We start from the raw sequence: 22,560 nt of genomic DNA, 5'->3' as shown, positions 1-22,560 counted from the left end.
ACGTTATACAGGGCTTTGTACTCTTCCGATTGCTTACAATGCAGGATTCCGTTTAACCTGAATTGATCCCAACCACAATGAACACATGAGGTTATCCACTTTGGTGTCAAAAACAGGAAGGCAGATTATTATCTGAATGACAATAGATTGGGAGAAGGGGAAGTGCAACGAGACCTGGGCGTCCTTGTGCACCAGTCGCTGAAGGTAAGCATGCAGGTGCAGCAGGCGGTTAAGAAGGCAAATTGTATGTTGGCCTTCGCAGCGAGAGGGTTTGAGTACAGGAACAAGGATGTCTTGCTGCAGTTGTACAGGGCCTTGGTGAGACCACATCTTGAGTATTGTGTGCAGTTTTGGTCGCCTTATCTGAGGAAGGATGTTCTTGCCATGGAAGGAGTGCAGCGAAGATTCACCAGGCTGATACCTGGGATGGCAGGAATGACGTATGAGGAGAGATTGAGTCGATTGGGCTTGTACTCGCTGGAGTTTAGAAGAATAAGAGGGGATCTCATCGAAACTTATAAAATTCTAACAGGACTAGACAGACTAGATGCAGGAAAGATGTTCCCGATGGTCGGGGAGTCCAGAACCAGGGGTCACAATCTAAGGATAAGGATGTAAGCCATTTAGGGCAGAGATGAGGAGGAATTTCTTCACCCAGAGAGTGGTGAACCTGTGGAATTCTCTGCCAAAGAAGGCAGTAGAGGCCAAGTCATTAAATATATTCAAGAAGGAGTTGGATATATTTCTTAAGGCTAAAGGGATCAAGGGAAATGGGGAGAAAGCAGGGACAGGGTACTGAGTTTGGATGATCAGCCATGATATCATTAAATGGCGGAGCAGGCTCGAGGGGCCGAATGGCCTACTCCTGCTCCTATCTTCTATGTTTCTATGTTTCTATGAGAAGGAACAAGATTGTGAAATCTGGAGCATTTTTTGCTACTTGTTCTGTAGCTGGTTTTGTTGCATTGAAATATGATTGGATTAGAATATAGTGTAACTATGGGGCAATGCAATGGGCAGCACTCTGGAATCCTACGGACTAAGTTGATGATTTCACTGTGGGACATTGACGAGAGGCCAAGCGACTTTCCTCCAGAAGGAGAATGCGGGAAGCATAAAGGAGTAGGACAAGAGAAAATGTCAACCTTTCGCATACATGCTCAAAAGAAGTAGACCAGGCCTATATTCTCTAGAGTTTAGAAGAATGAGAGGTGATCTCATTGAAACATACAAAATTCTTACAGGGCTTGACAGGGTAGATGCAGGGAGGATGTTCCCCCTGGCTGGGGAGTCTAGAACCAGGGGTCACAGTCTCAGGATAAGGGGTCGGCCATTTAGGACTGAGGTCAGGAGAAATTTCTTCACTCAGAGGGTGGTGAATCTTTGGAATTCTCTACCCCAGAGGGCTGTGGAGGCTCAGTCATTGAGTATATTCAAGACAGAGATCGATAGCTTTTTGAATATTAAGGGAATCAAGGGATATGGTGATAGTGCAGGAAAGTGGAGATGAGGTAGAAGATCAGCCATGATCTCATTGAATGGCGGAGCAGGCTCGAGGGGCCAAATGGCTGACTCCTGCTCCTATTTCTTATGTTCTTATGGAATCCTTCTCAAAATGTATATCCAGGTTAGAGCGTTGGTAAACTGGCACAGAAAATATTTTTTCATACAAGAGGAAGATATTCCACTTGTCAGTAACTATAATTTGACTGAAATGATGATATTAGATTTGTTTACAGATGCTGCCATGAGGAGATGCCGGGGTAGGTAAACCAGACGTGTGAGATCAAACAGGTCGTCATTCAAGTTATTTTGTGATCTTGTGAACTGAAAAGTGAGCATTTTAGATTTTACCACATTCTCAAATTTGTTGCAGCTAACTGTCTCCTCAAACACAGCTGGAGGATTGAAGCAGCAAATTAAAATCAGTGTGTCCATACTCAAAGGACAGCCAGTGTCTGAGCAGAGGCAGCCACTTGGAAAGTGTGGTTCAGTTATAATGATGAGGTATTGAGGCAGTATGACACATAGACAGTTCCCTCTGACCTTAGAATGTTCAATTGTGAACCCAGTGCTTGATTGATGAGGGAAAGGCACTTTGGCATTTAGCTAAAATCTGATTTGCCTTCAAATGCTTTAAGCTTGTGCTATTAATTACATCACTCCTGCAAAGACACTGCCCATTACATAAATATACAGTATTTCTTGAAGCTTTATTTTTTGACATATTGAATTGGAGGCAATATGTGAGGGAGGAACGCAGGCAAAAATACATATAGAAGTGGAAATTTTTTTTAAAAAGCAGTTTGTGTTAGATACTGCACATCGGCAATATTGGAAAAATAAAAAACTTAAGTCCAAGTTTGTTAGAGTCAAACATCTGAGCTAACCCTAAGCCAGTCAACAGTAGCATCGAGCTACATAATTGAAGACAGGAAATATCATGATGAGTCTTGACAAGGTTAAGCTGAAGAGAGCCACAAGAGGCCAATTCAGGCCCAATATTAACAGGGTTGTGTGGAACCACAACAGCACGTCACAACGTTTAGACTAGGAAAAGTCGAGTGATTGCAGGGAAGGGGAGAGAGGAAAACAGATTCCAAATAAATGGCCTCCTGTTTGCATAATTCAGGTACAACTGTTTGAACTACTGTCTAACTCCAGTCAGTCCCCAGAACTCTCCTGGTTAATTCTCTGAAAATAGAAGATGCTAAATATATTTTGTTGGTCTAAATTTCTCATTATGGTGTTACGCATAAAATAATTGAGAATTGCTTACCAAAATCAAGATCTGTTATTTTACATTTGAAGACAGACTCCCCTTTCACGATAAGTTCCACGCTGTTCCAGTCCAGATATTGTTCTTGGATCCAGTGGTGACCATTGGCCTCCAGAATAGCTTCAAAAGAGGGAGCACCCAATTAAATCTATTTATCTATTGAAACGGTTGGAGGACATCCGTCCTACTGCAACCATTACACTTCAGACATCCTACTTTTTATAAAACACCAACAAATTCTAATGTAAAAATCTTCAAACAAAAAGTAAGAGAAGGAAACAATTATTTACTGCAGTTTTCTGACCTTGATTTAGCCTGGAGTGAATGTTGAGCTAAGAAGAAAAGAAGGCAAGCAGCTGCCAGTTTGGAAGGGAAGAAATAATTAAGCTTTAATTAGCTCAAGTACCATTTTTACCCAACTTCTCCACGGGGAATCCCTGTGCCTTTAAGAGACTGATGAGCAGCAAAATTTGACAACCATAGTCCAAGGTCAAGACCATCAATAAACAACACCACACGGGGTCAGCTGATAAATATTGATCCCTGAGTATTACGCCCTCTTAAACTATGTATCTCTTTCTTTAAAAACGGAACATTTTCATGTGACTTACTGGGGGTAATGCTAACCTAACTCTATTGACTTCAGTGGAGAGTAAAATCGAATGAGGTGTAAATCCAGCATTGCACCCAATCCCACGGGCTGGATTTTCATTGAGGAGGCGGGTAGGAGGCGGGACTACAAATTTCGGGGTTGTAGTCCCGCCTCCATCGAGTTCTAGCCAACCCACGCGATTTAGACTTGATTGACCTTGTTGAGCCCGTCCAGCGGGCTCAGCAGGCCAATTAAGGGCCACCCGGCACCAGGTGACGTCACAGATTGAAATTTAATCTGTCAAGACCTTTTGACAGATGAAATCAGAGTTTCACAGCTGTTTGAAGCTGTCAAACACTGACAATCTTTACTCCAGGTTAATTCCTTCCTCTCAGGATGATTTAGAGATCTCCCCGGAACAGAAAGCAGAGGCTGCAGATTTTGACAGCTGGCGGCCATTCTGCTTTCTGTGCCGGTGAGATGAGGGACTCCCAAGACCCGAAGGAAGGAAGGCTGTAAAGGTAAGTAAAGGTTAGTAGAACTTCTTTAAACACTTTACAGAGACCAAACACACTTACCTCTGCACTCATGCACCCATCACTCACCTGAACACTGGACATCTCGATCCCTCCAAGCCCTTCATCCCGACGGCCCACCTCGCTAACTTGGCATGGTTTGGAGCCATCGGCAATCCCACATTTCAACAATGAAAATAGGGATTAGGCTAAAAACTGCCCGTTAACTACCTGTTAACAGGCAGTTAATTGGCACTAATCCCCTTCCTGCCTCGGGGACGCGGGTCCCAGTGCGGGGTGGGTACCCGCCTCCTTTGAAACTGGCATGGAGGCGGGTTGGGGGCGGGATGGGGTCGGGACCCCCGATTTTGGGATTTTAAACCCCCACACGCCTCCAATCCTGACTCTACGGCCCAATGAAAATCCAGCCCCATGTATTTCCCGATGGGCGGGTGAGGTTAAAATTGCCCCCATTACACACGTGGTTTCCCCAGAAAAATTCCAAACCATTCAGAAATTTTGGCAACAGTCTCCTCGCTGCCAATCACCCCCAGTTTGTCTTTACTGAGCAGAACTCTCATACACCAACAATACAGAATTTAGATAAATGTCATTAAATTAAACTTTACTGTGTTGTAAAAATTACATCAAATCAAAAGTGAGAGACCACTCAGGAACCACAGGTAGACAAGATATCGATGGATAAAAAAAAGTGCTGGAATACCGAAGCCTAGAGAATATATGCACCGGCAATTACAAAAGATTTTTTTCCCCCAGAAGTAAGTATGAATTAAGCTTCAGTAGTCTTGAGATATATTTTGGAGTACAGTACATTTAGAGCTGACAAAGCTATAAAAAAAAACAGTTTAGGGAATAAAGCTGAAATAAATAAATTTAAAGTTGCAGCAGTATTCAGTAAATAAAGGACTAATTTAGTTAGAGAAAGTATCCAGCCAATAAACCAATTTGCTCACAGCAAGTTCCTGCAAACAACAATGAGATAGATGATTGGAGAATCTGTTTTAGTGATGTTGGTTGAGGGATAAATATTGGCCAGGATACTTGGGGAAACTCACCTGCTCTTCTTAACTAGTCCCGTGGGATCTTTTATGTCCACCTGAGAGAGGAGACTGGCCCTCAATTTAATATCTCATCCAAAAGGAGGCATCTGCAACACTTCCTCAGTGCTACACTGAACTGTCAGTATAGATTATGTGCTCAAGTCTCTGGAGTGGGGTCCAAACCCACCATCATCTGACCCAGAAGCAAGAGTGCTACCACCAAGCCAAGGCTGTCACTTTACTCTTGAGATGGTAGCCTGGTGGTAATGGTGCGGGACTAGCAACCCAGTGCTCGTGAGTTTAAATTGTAAAATTGCATTCAATAAACCTGGCGCAGAAAAGTAACCATGAAAGCTGATTTGCGTAGAAACCCAACCGCTTTTTGTCATCATGAGTGCATAAGGTAGCCTAGTGGTTAAGGTTCTGGATGAGCAACCCAAGTGTTAATGAGTTCAAAACCTCTGGCAAGTTGTGAAACTGAATACTATAAATCTACCACTGGGAAAAAATGATCGCAGGAGCTGCTGGATTTATGTTAAAAATCCAACTGGCTCGCAAATCTGCCATCCTAACTGGTCTGGCCTACTTACATAAGAACATAAGACGTAGGAGCAGGAGGAGGCCATTTGGCCCCTCGAGCCTGCTCCGTCATTCAATAAGATCATGGCTGATCTGATCTTGGCTTCAACTCCACTTCCCTGCCCGCTCCCCATAACCCTCGACTCCCTTATTGTTCAAAAATCTGTCTATCTCCACCTTAAATATACTCAATGACCCAGCCTCCACAGCTCTCTGGGGAAGAGAATTCCAAAGATTCACGACCCTCTGAGAGAAGAAATTCCTCCTTATTTCCTATTTAAATGGGTGCCCCCTTACTCTGAAATTATGCCCCCTAGTTCTAGAATCCCCCATGAGCGGAAACGTCCTCTCTGCATCTACCCTGTCAAGTCCCTTCAGAATCTTATATGTTTCAATAAGATCCCCTCTCATTCTTCTAAACTCCAATGAGTATAGGCCCAACCCGCTCAACCTTTCTTCATAAGACAACCCCTTCATCTCCGGAATCAACCTCGTGAACCTTCTCTGAACTGCCTCCAATGCAAGTATATCCTTCCTTAAATAAGGAGACCAAAACTGTACGCAGTACTCCAGGTGTGGTCTCACCAATGCCCTGTACAGTTGTAACAGGACTTCCCTACTTTTATATTCCATTCCCTTTTCAATAAACGCCAACACTCCATTTGCCTTCCTAATTACTTGCTGTACCTGCATGCTAACTTTTTGTGATTCATGTACTAGGACCCCCAGATCCCTCTGTATCTCAGCATTTTGTACTCTCTCCCCATTTAAATAATCATTTGCTTTTTTATTTTTCCTACCAAAGTGGATAACCTCGCATTTTCCCACATTAAACTCCATCTGCCAGATTTTTGCCCACTCACTTAGCCTGTCTATATCCATTTGGAGATATTTTGCGTCCTCCACACAATTTGCTTTCCCACCTATCTTTGCATCATCAGCAAATTTGGCTACATTACACTCAGTCCCTTCATCCAAGTCATTAATATAGATTATAAATAGTTGAGTCCTCAGAACTGATCCCTGCGGCACCCCACTAGTTACAGTTTGCCAACCTGAAAATGACCCATTTATCCCGACTCTCTGTTTTCTGTTAGTTAGCCAATCCTCTATCCATGCTAATATATTACCCCCAACCCCATGAGCTCTTATCTTGTGTAGTAATCTTTTATGTGGCACCTTATCGAATGCCTTCTGGAAATCCAGATACACCACATCTACTGGTTCCCCTTTATCCACCCTGCTCGTTACATCCTCAAAGAACTCCAGCAAATTTGTCAAACATGATTTCCCTTTCATAAAGCCATACTGACTCTGCTTGACTATATTATGATTTTCTAAATGTCCTGCTACCACTTCCTTAATGATGGACTCCAGCATTTTCCCAATGACAGATGTTAGGCTAACTGGTCGATGATTGCCTGCTTTCTGTCTCCCTCCTTTCTTAAATAGGGGCGTTACATTTGCAGTTTTCCAGTTCGCTGGGACCTCTCCAGAATCCAGGGAATTTTGGTAGATTACAACCAATGCATCCACTATCTCTGCAGCCACCTCTTTTAAAACTTTAGGATGCAGGCCATCGGGTCCAGGGGACTTGTCCACCTTTAGTCCCATTAGTTTGCCTAGTACTTTCTCTCTAGTGATAGTGATTGTTTTAAGTCCCCCCCACCCCAATATCCCCTTGTTTATCCATTATTGGAATGCTTTTAGTGTCTTTTACCGTGAAGACCGATGCAAAATATTTGTTCAAAGTCTCCGCCATTTCCCTGTTTCCCATTATTCATTCCTCAGATTCATCCTCTAGGGGACCAATGTTTACTTTAGCTACTCTCTTCCTTTTTATATACCTGTAGAAGCTCTTACTCTGTTTTTATATTTCTTGCTAGCTTAGTCTCATAAGCTATCTTCTCTCTCTTTATCATTTTTTTAGTTGTCCTTTGCTGGTTTAAAAAAATTTCCCAATCCTCTGGCCTTCCACTATTCTTCGCAACATTGTATACTTGTGACTCTTAATGGCCTCAGCGTAACTATTGATGAGTAATAAATATTTATGTTGCCCACAGCCTAAGATCAACTTTTTTTTAAATGACCGGTGCTACTAATGCAGTGATTTACAAAATGTAATTTGTCATTGTACAATGCACTGCAAACAAAAATAGATTGTTGAATCTTTTTATGAAGAAGTTGTCCCTTTAACTGACTCCAGCTGGCCATGTGTAACACTATCACCACTGGGCACAATCATCGGAGGGCCTCACCACAAGTTACTTTGTTCAATCGCTATTAGTCTGTACCACACGCGCCAGTGATTTTCAGACTTTACTGTGTGGGAACCCCTGCAAGTAATGGCACACTCCCAGAAGCTCCAATCCTAATTACTCAAAAGACTGTGGCAGCTGCCGAAGGTAAAACGATGTTATAATTGCAGAAATTTGGCTTTATTTGTCTGGAGTGAGAGAAATAACATGCTAATAAACCAACACAACCAGTTTGGTGGTAGACCAATTGAAATCTGAAGCCAACAGGGGCCTCTTGAGATCCCTCATAGACCCTGGAGATCTAGGGCCCCAGTTTGAAGGCCTATAATATACAACCTGTTAAAATGTATACAGATTGGGCGTCCAAAATCCGGAATTCCGGAATCCAGACATCCGGGGGAGGGGGGCTTGCGAAAAATCGGAAATATCGCAACCTGGGCTCGGGTGTCTCCGGACTCTGGACATCAGAAACGCGTTCCAAAGTCCGGACACTCGTGAAACACGACTCGGTCTCGGCCCCGGGGTTGCCGGATTCCGGACGCTCAACCTGTACTATATGAATTCATGTCTGTTGCACCCAACGAATATAATTGCTCTAAAAGTGACTTCAGTAATGATTTCACAAGAGGTGGAACATTGTCTAAGGCTGCATTCATGCTATAGTTTCACTTGGGACCAACAGTGCAATCATAATGTAAATGCAGCCTGAACCCGGTGTCTAGGCTTAACTGAACAGAGCGGAGTGAGACTCTGTGGCGTCGCTAGTCTCACTCTTGTTTCTTTTGCAGTCAGTTCGGGTCTTGACACCTGATTCACACTCCAAGTTTATCGCAGCCATTTCAGCTGTGTTCTGACATTAAACTTGTGGAGCATAAATAATGCGCTGTTAGATTTTTATAGCCCTTGATTTTGGGGATCCCAGTATGGATCTCTTGTTTGCTGTGTTCACACATCTTCCAACTCTCAGATTTTCTGTCTAAGAACATGCATTTATACCTCGGCATCTCTCTCTTACTGAGGAGCAGGTTCCCCCCAAACCATTGGCACGTGTAGGAATCCTACCAAAATCGATAAAGTTTGGGTAAAGTCTATGGAATCATAGAATGATACAGCACAGGAGGCCATTCGGCCCATTGTGCCTGTGCCGACTCTCTGAAAGAGCTTTCCAATTAATCCCACTCCCCTCCTCTTTCCCCATAGCCCTGTAAATATTTTCCCTTCATTTATCCAATTTTCTTTTGAAAGTTACTATTGAATCTGCTTCCACCGCCCTTTCAGGCAATGTATTCCAGATCACAACAGCTGGCTGTGTAAAATAGTGTCCTCTTTTTTTTGCCAATCACCTTTAAGTCTGTGTCCTCTGGTTACCGACCCTTCTGCCACTGGAAACAGTATTTGAACATAATCTGACAATAGGCTAGTGTCCACCTCGGGACTGATGATTTATGTTGATTTGGGGAGGTTTGTCCATTGGACTTTATCTAACTATCCCACCCATGCTTTACGCGCCCCAGGTCTGGGGTGGGCAGAGCTTTGCCAGGTTTGAGATTCTGCCCTCTCTTACCCTGCAACCCCTGCAGCCGGGAGGTCCTGTAATCCACCACCCCGCACGATTCATAGGGACCATAGCGAATGGTCACGATCGCCTGCTGCGGCATCAAGACAGCGGTCCCTAACTCAAAGAGCTCCTGGGTTCACTCAACCTTTCCAAATCCGGCCTCTCTCCTGACCACAAAAACAAACGTTGCTAAGGAAGTGAACGCACTGCTGAAAGTCACATTGATATAAACTTCCGGGGAGGGAGCGAGAGTCAGCTGCGAACTTCAAAGGGAGCAGTCACAAAGGAGAAATCATTGGTTCCTCTGGAACTCTTCCAGCCTGACATCTGTTCCAACATCTCCACTACTCCGCCTGGTAGATCAGTCACCTTGTTTTAGTGACTGCTGCTTGAAAGTTAACTTTTAGTTTGAGAGTTAACTTTTAGTTTAAAAGTTTTTTTAGTTTAAAAGTTAACTTTTAGTTTGAGTTGAGCATGATTTGATGGTTTGTTTTACAAAGTCCCTGTGATTTTTCACCACTTTGGCTGTAACTACACATCCCACAACTATGTTACATTTTACTTCTAGCCCGTCGTTTTCCGGGACAGTGAGACTGGGCCAGTGTTTATGTATACATACATACCGTTACTGTTTATAAAGGCTGAGGAGCTGCTGTGTGCAGGATTCGACACACAAGCTGCCCTTCGCAGATTTGCTGCCATACGTCCAACCCAATTTGGACATTTTTTGGTGTCTTGTATGCAATTTTTTTTTCTTCTAGTTTAAAAAAAATTCATTCACGGGATCTGGGCGTCGCTGGCAAGGCCAGCATTTATTGCCCATCCCCAATTGCCCCTTGAGAAGATGGTGGTGAGCCACCTTCTTGAACCGCTGCAGTCCGTGTGGTGAAGGTACTCCCATGGTGCGGTTATACTTTTTTGTAGCGGTTTGGTACAACTGAGTGGTTCGCTTGGCCATTTCAGAGGGCAGTTAAGAGTCAACCACATTGCTGTGGGTCTGGAGTCACATATAGGCCAGACCGGGTAAAGACATCAGATTTCCTTCCCTAAAGGACATTAGTGAACCAGATGGGTTTTTACAACAATCCGGTAGTTTCATGGTCACCATTACTGACACTAAGGGGTCGATTTTGTGGAACCTGTCGGGAAGAAGGCGGGACTTCCCTTGTCGGGTTTTTGACCCGCCTACTTCAACGTCCGGCCAATCCACGTGATTTTCCCTTGATTGACCTTGTTGAGCCCGCCCAGCGGGCTCAGCAGGCCAATTAAGGGCCACCCAGCAACAGGTGACGTCACAGACTGCAATTTCATCTGTCAAGATTTCCTGACAGATGAAATATCAGTGTCTCACAGCTGTTTGAAGCTGTGAAACACTGACAGTCTGAGTTCTGACATGAGTCCCTCTGCGCAGACTCATTTAGAACTCTCAGCAGCACTCAAAGCTGAAGGCTGTCACTTGACAGATCGCAGCCGTTCAGCTTTAAGCGCCGGCTGAGTGATGCGCTCCCGACGGCTACAGGAAGAAAGGCTGTTAAGGTAAGTACAGGTAAGTTAAAGTTCTTTACACACTTTAGGCACACCAAACACACTTACCTTTACACTCATGCACCCATCACTCACCTGAGCGCCGACATCGCGACCCCTCCAACTCCTTCAGCCCGACGGTCCGCCTGCTCTACCTGGCGTGGTTTGGAGCCATCGGGAAAGCCACACGACACCCCTCAAAATAGGGATTAGGCTAAAAACTGCCTGTTAACAGGCAGTTAATTGGCACTAATCCCTTCCCACCTGGTTTCAGCGGGTCCCAGTGTGGGGCGGGTACCTGCCGCCCCTGAAACTTACATGGGGCGGGATGGTGTCAGGACCCCCGAATTCGGGATTTTCTCCCCCCCCCCACATGCCTGAAACCCCGCAAATCGACCCCTAACTCTTTTGTAAATTACATATTTCAGATTAATTAACTGAATTTAAATTCCACAGATGCCGTGGTGGGATTTGAACTCATGTCTCACAGATCATTAGTCTAGGCCTGCTGGATTACATAACCACCATGCTACCTTGGTGGCTGTTGAGATCAATGGTGTAATGAGTTTTTATCTTTTTCACCACCTGTTACGAGTGCAGAATCCCCCCCAAGTGTTTCATTGTGCTACAGCCCATTGATAGAAGAGCACCAGTTGGCCTTTCCTATGGATTGGTGCCTCATATTCAATGTTGTAGTTTAGAGTGGTTTAGGGGACTCACTGCTGTCTTGTTTGTGAGATGTGTCTCAATTTCTGTGGTCAGTGGTGGTGTATACAGGTTATTTAGTTCCATGTTGAATGGATCTCTTGCCTTCATGTCTAACAGTAGTGGTTTCCATTTGTATTTCTTATGTGAATATAGTTTTCATCTATTATCCGAAGTTGGAATGAACTGAGCCTGATATGACAGTATGGTATGATTCACCGTTTCTAATTAAGTTAAAACAGAAAATGCCAGAAACAGAAATTGGACTGCAATGAATGTCAGTCTTTTACAAAAATATTCTAAGATGTGCCACAAAGAAGAGTTCAATACATTTTTTTCTATTCCCTATTACCAGCATAAGCAGAGAGCTGTTTTTCTTCCCTTCACAGATCAGTGGACGTGGCCTTCAATGTAATCTGTTTTGTGTTCTTTAATCCTTGCTGTAGTCATTACTACTTTTTGAAATCCAGAGCTGAGATGCTGGAATTTCCCAGTTATCCTTATATATCATCCTTATATTATGCATTTGTAAATATAAGTAATAAATTCATATGGAAATGTTAATATTTGGTTGAAAGCACTTTGTCTCCAGGGTCATTTGAAAGATGGCAGGTGGGCTGCACTATTCACAGCCCCACCCCCGCCCCCGCCCCACACACACATTTTGTACCGAGTGAAAATTTCTACTGTGCAATTACAGTTGATTGGGTGAAATTTTGTCTTTATAAAACCATGATAAATCACAAATAAATCACAGAAATTTACAGCACAGAAGGAGGCCATTCAACCCATCGCATCTGTGCCAGTCAAAAAAGAGCTCTCCAGCCTAATCCCACTCTCCAGCTCTTGGTCCGTAGCCCTGTAGGTTACGGCACTTCAAGTGCATATCCAAGTACTTTTTAAATCCAATGAGGGTTTCTGCCTCTACCACCCTTTCAGGCAGTGAGTTCCAGACCCCCCACCACCCTCTGGGTGAAAAAAGTTCTCCTCAACTCCCCTCTAATCCTTCTACCAATTACTTTAAATCCATGTCCCCTGGTTATTGACCTCTGTGCCAAGGGAAATAGGCTGTTCCTATTCACTCTATCTAGGCCCCTCATAATTTTAAACACCTCAATTAAGTCTCCCCTTGGTCGAAATGAAAATTTTGAAGCCATAATTTAATCTGAGATTTTGAGTTGTTTACTTCTCATATCCAGGCACGAATACCCAATGTAGTGTAAAGGAAACATTTGTTTAAGATTATCTTAAAAGTCCAATGTGAAAGTAGCATAAAGTTACAAGGCCAGAACAGGACATGAGCAAGTGAATATTGAGCACAAAATGCTGTCTTACCTTTTGAAATATTAACATACTCTGCTGTTATTACTTAGTGCCACCAATCAGAGCGCTGCAGAAGTGGTTGTTGAATTGATTGAACAATGTAAATGTGTAATTGTTTTGATTGGAAATGAACTGCTTTGCTGGGAGAGGCAGGGAAAGTGATCAGAATGGAATAATGGAATGAAGTAGCTTTCACAGTGTTTTACAGTGTTTGGGTGTTTATGCTCATCAAGGTGAGGATGTTAAAGATGGGAAATGAAAGTTTTTTGTTGTTGCCCTTTTTTACACCAAGTGTCAGTATAATGCATTCCCAAGGAAGATATCACCTGGGGTAGAGGCAATCTAAAGAATCCATCTGCATTCCCCCAACAATGGGCCGGAATTTGCGGTGGGTAATAACGGCAAACTAACAGCGTTCGCCGTTATTACCCCTTTGAAACCGACCGCAACTTCAGGATGTAGCGCATGCGGATCCTAACACCCTGAAGTTGTGGTCAGTCATTCACTGACCCGACACTGACTGTGCTGTGCCCCGCCCATAGCCGGCAATCAGTGAAATCAGTGAAACTGACAAAAACTTCGGCCTAGAAATTCGGTTTTGGCGCAGCGAGGGCTTTAGCGCCGGAAGTTAGTGCCGGCGCTAAGTCCCCCTGCACGCGCCAAAAATTCAGTAGCACCGCGCCCAAACGGCTGCCGGCGCTACTGAGGGGTCTCAGCGCCTCAAAACTGGCGCCACGCGCCGCATTGCGGCGCTATTCCGGCGCTGCGGCGCCCGCTGCGGTGCGGCAGGCTCGGGAAGTGCAGGCCTCCTCCTTCCGTTAAGGAGGAGCTGCCTGCACCCGGCCGCGGCCCGCGATAATCTTTTTAAAAATGAGCCCGGCACCTCGGACAAGTGCCGGGCTTGCTTCTGTTCCGGGGGGGGGGGAAGTCCGGGGGGGGGGTGGGGGGAAGTCCGGGGGGGGGGGGGAAGTCCGGGGGGGGTGGGGGGAAGTCCGGGGGGGGGGAAGTCCGGGGAGGGAGCTGCGGCCAGGCGGCCGGCGGGAAAGCGGCCGGCCGCCGCGGGGCCTTTAATGCGCCGGCGCAAAGTTCTGTAAGGCACCTCTGCCAGAACGTTGCTTGCGGCTGCCACGGGCGAGGCGGCCGCAACTCAATTTCCGAGTTCGGGCGGGTTACCATGGCAACCGGGACGCTGCGCACACCGATGACGTCATCGGTGCCGGCGCAGCGCTACCGGCCTAACGCCGATTTAGGGCCCCTGTCAATTTCTAAACTGGCCATAACTTCGGCGCTAGGCCCTCTAGCGCCTCAAAAGCGGCGCTAAGGCCAGTGAATTTCTAGGCCTTCGTCTTTACCGCGCTAGTATCGCTGATAAATACCCCATTAAATGTTAACCCTTGTTGAATTGGGTTTGACTGGAGATTTAACAGCGAATTGACTGTTAAACAAATGTTATGGCCCTGAAAAACTAATTTTCATTCTGTGGAGTGTCAAATTTCTCCATTATGATAAAAATTACAGTTTTTAAGAAACTATGGGCTGGATTTTGATACTGGAGGCGTGTAGGAGGCGGGACTACAACTTTTGGGGTTGTAGTCCTGCCTCCAGCGAGTTGTGGCCAACCCACGCGATTTTCACTTGATTGACCTTGTTGAGCCCGCCCACCGGGCTCAGCAGGCCAATTAAGGGCCACCCGGCAACAGGTGACGTCACAGATTGACATTTCATCTGTCGAGAGCTTTCGACAGATGAAATATCAGCGTTTCACAGCTGTTTGAAGCTGTCAAACACTGACAATCTGTACTCCAAGTTAATTCCTTCCTCTCAGGATGATTTAGAGATCTCTCCAGAACAGAAAGCTGAATGCTGCAGATTTTGACAGCTCGCGGCCATTCTGCTTTCTGTGCCGGTGAGATGAGGGACTCCCGAGGCCTGAAGGGAGGAAGGCTGTAAAGGTAAGTAAATGTAAATAAAACTTCTTTAAACACTTTACACACACCAAACACACTTACCTCTGAACTCATGCACCCATCACTCACCTGAACACCGGACATCTCGAACCCTCCAAGCCCTTCAGCCCGACGGTCCGCCTCGCTAACTTGGTGTGGTTTGGAGCCATCGGGAATCCCACACTTCAGGGATAAAAATAGGGATTAGGCTAAAAACTGCCTGTTAACTACCTGTTAACAGGCAGTTAATTGGCACTAATCTCCTTCCCGCCTCGGGTAGGCGGGTCCCAGCACAGGTTGGGTATCCGCCTCCTTTGAAACTGGCATGGAGGCAGGTTGGGGGCGGGATGGGTTTGTGCCCCCCGATTTCACGATTTTAACCCCCCACACGCCTCCAATCCCGCCTCCACGGCCCAATGAAAATCCTGCCCATAAAGTTTGTTCATGATATTTCAGGTTCTACGTAATCCCCATGTGAGAACCCCAATCTTTGTTTTGCTCTCTGTAGCATTTTTAAAAAGCCCCGATAAAAACAGCTTCTCTTGCTACAACTGTACAGGGCGTTGGTGAGACCACACCTGGAGTACTGCGTACAGTTTTGGTCTCCTTATTTAAGGAAGGATATACTTGCATTGGAGGCAGTTCAGAGAAGGTTCACTAGGTTGATTCCTGTGTTGAAGGGGTTGTCTTATGAAGAAAGGTTGAGCAGGTTGGGCCTATACTCATTGGAGTTTAGAAGAATGAGAGGTGATCTTATTGAAACATATAAGAATCTGAGGGGGCTTCACAGGGTAGATGCTGTGAGGGTGTTTCCCCTAGTGGGAGAATCTAGAACTAGGGGGCATTGTTTCAGTATAAGGGGTCGCCCATTTAAAACGGAGATGAGGAGGAATTTCTTCTCTCATAGGGTCGTGAATCTTTGGAATTCTCTACCCCAGAGAGCTGTGGAGGTGGGGGTCATTGAATATATTCAAGGCGAAGATAGACAGATTTTTGAAAAACGGGAGTGAAGGGTTATGGGGAGCAGGCAGGAAAGTGGAGTTGAGGCCAAGATCAGATCAGCCATGATCTTATTGAATGGCGGAGCAGGCTCGAGGGGCCGAATGGCCAACTCCTGCTCCTATTTCTTATGTTCCTGGTTTGCTAGCTGGGAGAATTTTGCATTGTGATTGGCTGCTTAAGACAGCTTGTTGACATCACAGCAGATCACACGCGGGAATTCCCACTATAGGACGCGTTGAAAAAGGGCAAAACATCTCGCCGGAGAGATCGTGTGATCACTGTGGGCAGCTTTCTTCGGGGCCAGCGGCGATCGCCTTTGCCTCGCTGCTGACTGCAAATTCCGGGCCAATGTGTCTTAACCCCCAAATCAGAATGGGAGCCCATAAAGACAACAGCGTGGCCTTTCCATTTCCCCCATCAGTCATCCTTGTGGCCTGCCCAAACCATAATTTTTATAAAGGGACGAGCCTGGTCTCTGAAAGCTCGATGAAGAATTTACTGCAAATATTGATAACTAGAATACAAACCAAGTAAAGCCAATCTTCTGCTGAAATATATATTGAGGAAGTACTTCAAGTGTTTTTTTGAAGTACAGTGATATTTTCTGACACAAATATTTTCCTAAACCACAAAATGACCCAGGACCAACTATATAAAATTAAGACAAAAGCAAAATAGTGCGGATGCTGGAAATCTGAAATAAAAACAGAAAATGCTGGAAATACTCAGCCGGTCAGGCAGCATCTGTGGAGAGAGAAACAGAGTTAACGTTTCAGGTCGATGACCTTTCGTCTGACGAAGGGTCATCGACCTGAAACATTAACTCTGTTTCTCTCTCCACAGATGCTGCCTGACCTGCTGAGTATTTCCAGCATTTTCTGTTTCTATTTTATATAAAATTAAGAATTTTGTTTGAGTATTATTTTGTGCTAAGTTTATATAAATCTTAAAAGTTTTACGGTATGTATACACATCAATTTTTTTTATTTCTTCATGTACTTTTTGAGCAATACCTACTGTATATCATTGACTGATTTTGTGCAGCTTGGTTTATAGGATGGCAAGGAAAGGCCCTGTAAACTTGAAACTGGAACAGAATTATGGCTGGCTGGAAGTGAGTGATAAGGCTGTAATTTTGACACGGCGTTTAGGTGACACAAGCCTTGAGAGGGAAACTCGAGTTGTTTATGGATGTCATCTGAATGCGGAGATTCAATCACAGCCTCACTTTCTATCACCTACATTATCTTTATAATATGTTTTACAATGTTAATAAAATGAAAACTATGCTAATGGCAGCTAAGGTTCAAGCTGGAATTCACAAGTCGGTATAAGAAATGGAATAAATTTAAGGTCGAATAGAAGGATTTAAGAGCATAACACTAGTGTGTGATGTTTTGCAAAATATACTTTCTTGAAGCATAATTTATATTAATTCATAAGAAAAATCAGTGCCTTTTCTCCTCTCCCTCTGCATTGCTTTTATGACACGATGTGAAGCTTATTCATTCAGAACACAGCTTCCTTCAACGAAAATGACATGGGATTCGGACTTCTCTATACTCCTGATATTTCAGCCAGCTCTTCACAGACTAATCTGTCACTTTTCTTACTGTTTTCTCTACATGTGGTTTTTACCAGTCAGTGATTCCCACCTACTGCAGATTTTATTCTGCAAAAAAAACCACACACATTTTTCACCTTGACTCTTGCAAAGTCTTCTCTACCACAATTAAACAAACCCCTGGTTGTTAATGCATGCAACAGCATTTGCATTAAAAAGAACATTTTTTTGTGACGGCAAATGAAGAATCGCCAAGTGTCACTTTGCTTTTCCAGCCCTGCCGTACAATGCTCGCTGTTAGGAATTTACAGCAAAATCATTTTTATAACACTTCATTCTGATCAATCAGGAGTGACGTTTAATCTCGCCACCTGCCACATAAATTTACACATACTTGTTCCGAAGCTGTGCTATTGAACAAAAAAAATCTAGATCTAAACTGCGTTTCAAATTAAATAGTAGTCAATTCATAAGGACTTGCAGCATTGAAGCGTTTGATTATTTTTGACGATAAATGGAATTGTAGAAATTACAGCACAGTAGGAGGCCATTCTACCCATGCAGCTCTTTAACTGGAGCTCTCTACTACCATTTCCCTGTACTTTTTTATAGTCTATGGGGGAGAAATTCAGTATCGCCCCGTTTGGGGTGGCGTTATCGGCCGTGCGCAAAGTTTAGCACCTGGCGCTAATTATCGCCTCCGACAGCAAACTTGGCTTCTATCACCCCTGGAGGTGATTGGAGCGCTAAATCAAGCGCTTCACACCTGTCTTAAGGCACAAAGGCCGAGGAGCGAGGCGCTACCTCAGAGTGCTGGCGAAGCAAGGAAGGGCAAATCAAAATAAACCTTCAAAGTGCTGCTCAGTACCCAAAACTCCTTCACACAGCGTTGAATCTCTCCAGAAGTCTCTCTCTCTCTCTCTCAGAATGCGGGTGCAAAAATGTCACCGACAAAAAAAAGGCAGGAAGCGGTCGCCTTTAAAGAGCGCTCCCCTAGTCCCTTTCTGACAGGAAAACGCTCCCCTCAACCTGTCATTGCTAGCGGCAGGCGGTAAGGCAGGGGGCGCCACTCAATATCCGGTCCGGGGCGCTAACGGGGCGTTGCGCACTCAACTGGCGTCACAATCTGCCGGCGCAGGAGATCGTGGCGGTAGTGTTTAGCGCCGCTGCAAAATGTCTAGTTAATTTCACGAGCAGCGCAAACATCGCTGCGCCCGAGCGCTAGTTGCTTTGTGCCCCATTAGCGCCCTCTTAAGGCGCTAACAGGAGGCGCAAACAACTGAATTTCCCCCCCAAAATTTTCAAATACTCCGTTCAATTCCTTTATCAATAATCACTTGTGATAATTCAACTTGTGTGTGAAAATTTGCTCCTTCATTTTTCCAGTGATAATTCTAATCTGGCTGTGTAGCCAACTGGTGAAAACGATCTTTCACCGTTTATCCTCTCAACATCTTCAAAGCCTCTATTATATCCTGCCTTCCATCCTATCACAGACCTTCCCTTTTGTTCTTTTCTCCTCTCTCCCCTTTCCCTGCCCCTGCACTTGCTTAAGAACCTGTTCCATCTCCAGTTCTGACGAAGGGTCATCGACCTGAAACATTGACTCTGTTTCTCTCTCCACAGATGCTGCCTGGCCTGCTGAGTGTTTCCAGCATTTTTTGTTTTTATTTCAGATTTCCAGCATCCGCAGTGTTTTGCTTCTCTATTATATCCTCCGCTTATCCTTCTCTGTTCCAGTTGGGAAAAAGCTCCAAATTTTCACGCCTTTCTTCGTCACGAAAACCTCTCATTTCTAAAATATTAAAACCAGGAACAAAAATATATGGTGAACCCTAGGACTGTGATGTATTTTGGTAACATCATCATTTTTATGTATTTGTTCTGGAGCTGCTTTATTCCTGGAATTGCTTTTAGCTCAGGGCCCAGCAAACTGATTCCCGGCCTATTCTGAGATGGAGGTACACAAGGGCAGAGTCACACGATCGGCACAAGTCAGTTTTTTGTGCAATTATAATGACCGCTCACTGTTTTCACAATAAATATTTTATTGAACAACACCACACAATTGTCCATGTTAGTTGGTCAATAGCACCAACTCGAAGCACCCTGCCTTCAGAGGCAGCATTAGAGGACAAGACTTGGCAATGGACACTGAACATCAAGTCAATTACACTCCACTCACTCACAATGATTTACATTCCAAACAAGAAACACACTGTCAGAACATAACATATAATGCAACATACACAGAACTTTTATCAGTTTCCAGCGTGAAGAACCAGATTACCTCTGCACCTCCTTACTTCTCCCAAAGATATATTTATGTACAATAAATAGCTCTTGGACTGTACTGACTATACATATATATTTGTCTTTCCTGTGATCTATTTTGTAAAATATGTTTCCTTTGTTGCATAATCATAATTTATATAAATAGGAACAGAAGTGCAAGAATCCTGACTTTTAAACAAAAATACTTTCTTTTGATTGACATTTAGATTTACTATGCAGCATTTAATCTCCACCACAAATATTTACAGAACTAAACACACCACATGTCTGGACGTCAAGAAAGCTGCGAGAATGCAGCCGTGGTTGTGACTGCACCAGTATCTAGGGGTATACTTTTACATCCTATTGCGACGATAACTTGTACAAGAATACTTCCAGCAAGACTTACACCAGGACATGTGAAACAGTTTATAGTTAAGCTCATATTCTCCAAGTACAACATATATTTTTAGCACAGTGACTTTGTAATTTGCATGAAAAACAAATGACCAGGAAAAAAAAAATGCATTTTACGTTCAACGTGATTAAAGCCTCTTGCTCGTATGGGTACCAAAGTTAGTTAAATTGCTAATCTTTTATAATTATGTTACCACAATGACATGAAACAAGTTCATCAATAAACAAAATACATTCTCTTCCTGTGTTACATAAATGATGCTGAGATACAAGTTACTGTAGATGGCACAGATTTGATTCCATTACCAAGTACCATGAAAACATATTTGGCAGACCAATCTATCCAGGACTGGATGTGCAGAACATATATTTTCTATTTTCCACATTACTAACACACTATTACAGTACAGCTAACGCTACATTTTGATTTGTTTATAATCTTTTCAGTCACAATGTACAAACAGTAGCGAGTTGATATGCCATCAGATTACTTACAGGCTCCAAACTGACAAAAGATTGATTACAGTATGCTCTTCATTTGCATAGAGAAATGACCATTTGTACACTTCACAGTCCAACCAGAGTTTGAGAACTTTTAATGGCACAACTTCCTTCCATTTTGAACTTTGTGTGTTGCATTTCCCAGGAAGCTTTGCTTGGCTTTGGTGTTGCACTTAACACACAGGTCTTTCATCTCTTTAAAACTCTTCTCCACGGCTTTCGCAAACATGGCCGAAGAGGTCTCCTTGCAATTATTGAAGCAGGAAATGCAGAAGATAATATGATCCAAGTGTGGATTGTAGGAAACCCCGTAACCGTCTGGAACCACAGGGCCATAAAACAGAAAAGCCTCCATTGTAGTTGGGACCTATAGAACAATGGAAGTCAGGATTTAATGTTCCTGAGCTATGGCGCAGACTGCTCGTAAGATAGACTGATTGGGTAAATATAACCACTTTAGGCTTACCTGTTCCACATACTTGAGATGTGAGTATTGTTTAATTGTATAGTACCTACCTTTTACACTACAACCTTTCTGCTATACATACACAATTGTGTTCACACAACTGAACTTTGTCCCATCAATACTGCTTTGACAAATACCCAAGATATGTTATTCATATCATACACTTTTCTGATAAGATATCACTGATCATATTTGCTTTTCAATAATACGCTCCCTGAAATAACACAGTCCTTGCCTAGTAGCTGATTATTTATGAATTATAAAAGGGATAATAGCAGGCAATATAACATCATAAAGCTTTGAGCCAAGGTCCAATTATTATAGAGATATCATCATGACTGTGATTAGTAGTGGGTGGCAACACATATGGCTGTCCAGCCAAGTAACTGGGCTCTGGGATGGAGGGTGTGGAAACAGAGGGACTATGACCAGTCTTGCATCACATGTTACAAGCACAGAATTTCCAAAGACTTGGAATTCAAATGCTTAAATTCAACTTATACCTTTGTAAAATAGATTCAAGGCATGCTTCATTTGATGTTTTAGAAATCCTTTGAAGATACATTTGACAAGAAGCAATCCAATGCATTTCTGAAGATAACAAAGGAAATAAAAGTAATGTAGATAATATTATGGAAGTTCCAGCTCAGAGGAGGAATGTGGCATTGGTACAAGAAAATACCATTGACTCTTCGAGTTATCTATCAGCCACTAGTGGTGGCATTTTTTTTTACAATGGCCCATAATTTGCTGTCAAAATAATGGTGAAGCGAATGACGCTCGCCGTTATTTATGCACAAATGCTGCAGCAACTTCAGGCGAGGGCAGGTGCGCGGTTAAACGCGGAAATCCAAAAGTTGCTGTCCCAGATGCGCTGCTCCGCCGTTAGCTTCACGAAATGGTAGCTCGTTGACTGCCTCGCCAATGAAATGCATTGAACGGCGTGAAGTTGCTATACTTGCGTGGTAGATATGAACTAAATGCGCCACAGAAAGTTAAGTCTTGTCAATTTCGGTCTATGTACCTTTTTAACGATGTGATAAGTGTTCATTTCTGCCAGTCCGCCTCTCTGGTGCTGAAAATTAGCTATTACAAGTGTGGAGTCTCATTCCTTCAGGTTTTAATTGTTGGAGATTTAAAAAATGAAAATGTTAACAATTTTTTAACTTTTCCTTTGTCTCTTTTTTCTCTCTCTTAATCCAGTCTTTCTTTCCCTCTCTTTATTCCTCTTCCTGTACCTGATTTGACATTTACTTCACCCACTCTAATTTCCTTCTCAGTCCTTGCACTGTTTATTTCACAATCCTTCAATCTGATTGGTTAAGGAGATACACAGTTGCTTGTCCTCTTCACTCAGGTCCCAGATGCCCCGTTTCCCTCGCTGCGATGTTATCAGCTCGCACCTTCAGCAACTTGCCACTCAAAAATTTTAAAAACCTAAATGTGTAAGGGCAAGCCTGAGGGCAGATGCCGTTAGATGCCCTGCCACAGCAAAT

At 43.8% G+C, this 22,560-nt stretch overlaps 2 protein-coding genes across 4 annotated transcripts in view; both read right to left on the bottom strand.

The window, feature by feature from the left end:
* c29h10orf53 (chromosome 29 C10orf53 homolog) overlaps positions 1 to 9,540 on the bottom strand; it is a 41,073-nt gene extending 31,533 nt beyond the window's left edge. For both annotated transcript variants that reach the window (XM_085970538.1, XM_085970539.1), the window contains exons 1-2: positions 9,349 to 9,540; positions 2,780 to 2,899 (exon numbers count right to left, since the gene is read on the bottom strand). In XM_085970538.1, coding sequence (XP_085826664.1) covers positions 2,780 to 2,899; positions 9,349 to 9,442 — 214 coding nt within the window. In that variant the 5' untranslated portion in view covers positions 9,443 to 9,540. The remainder of the gene's footprint in view (positions 1 to 2,779; positions 2,900 to 9,348) is intronic.
* A 9,896-nt stretch (positions 9,541 to 19,436) lies between these two features.
* Positions 19,437 to 22,560, bottom strand: part of chata (choline O-acetyltransferase a) — a 46,869-nt gene continuing 43,745 nt past the window's right edge. For both annotated transcript variants that reach the window (XM_085970532.1, XM_085970533.1), the window contains one exon: positions 19,437 to 20,965. In XM_085970532.1, the coding sequence (XP_085826658.1) occupies positions 20,693 to 20,965 (273 nt within the window). In that variant the 3' untranslated portion in view covers positions 19,437 to 20,692. The remainder of the gene's footprint in view (positions 20,966 to 22,560) is intronic.

This window comes from Somniosus microcephalus, chromosome 29, assembly GCF_052327205.1.
Source record: "Somniosus microcephalus isolate GS21.2 chromosome 29, FLI_Smic_1.0, whole genome shotgun sequence".
NCBI classification, from domain to species: domain Eukaryota; kingdom Metazoa; phylum Chordata; class Chondrichthyes; order Squaliformes; family Somniosidae; genus Somniosus; species Somniosus microcephalus.
The sequence above is the reverse complement of the archived record's forward strand: the minus strand, read 5'-3'. Positions and strand labels throughout refer to the sequence as shown.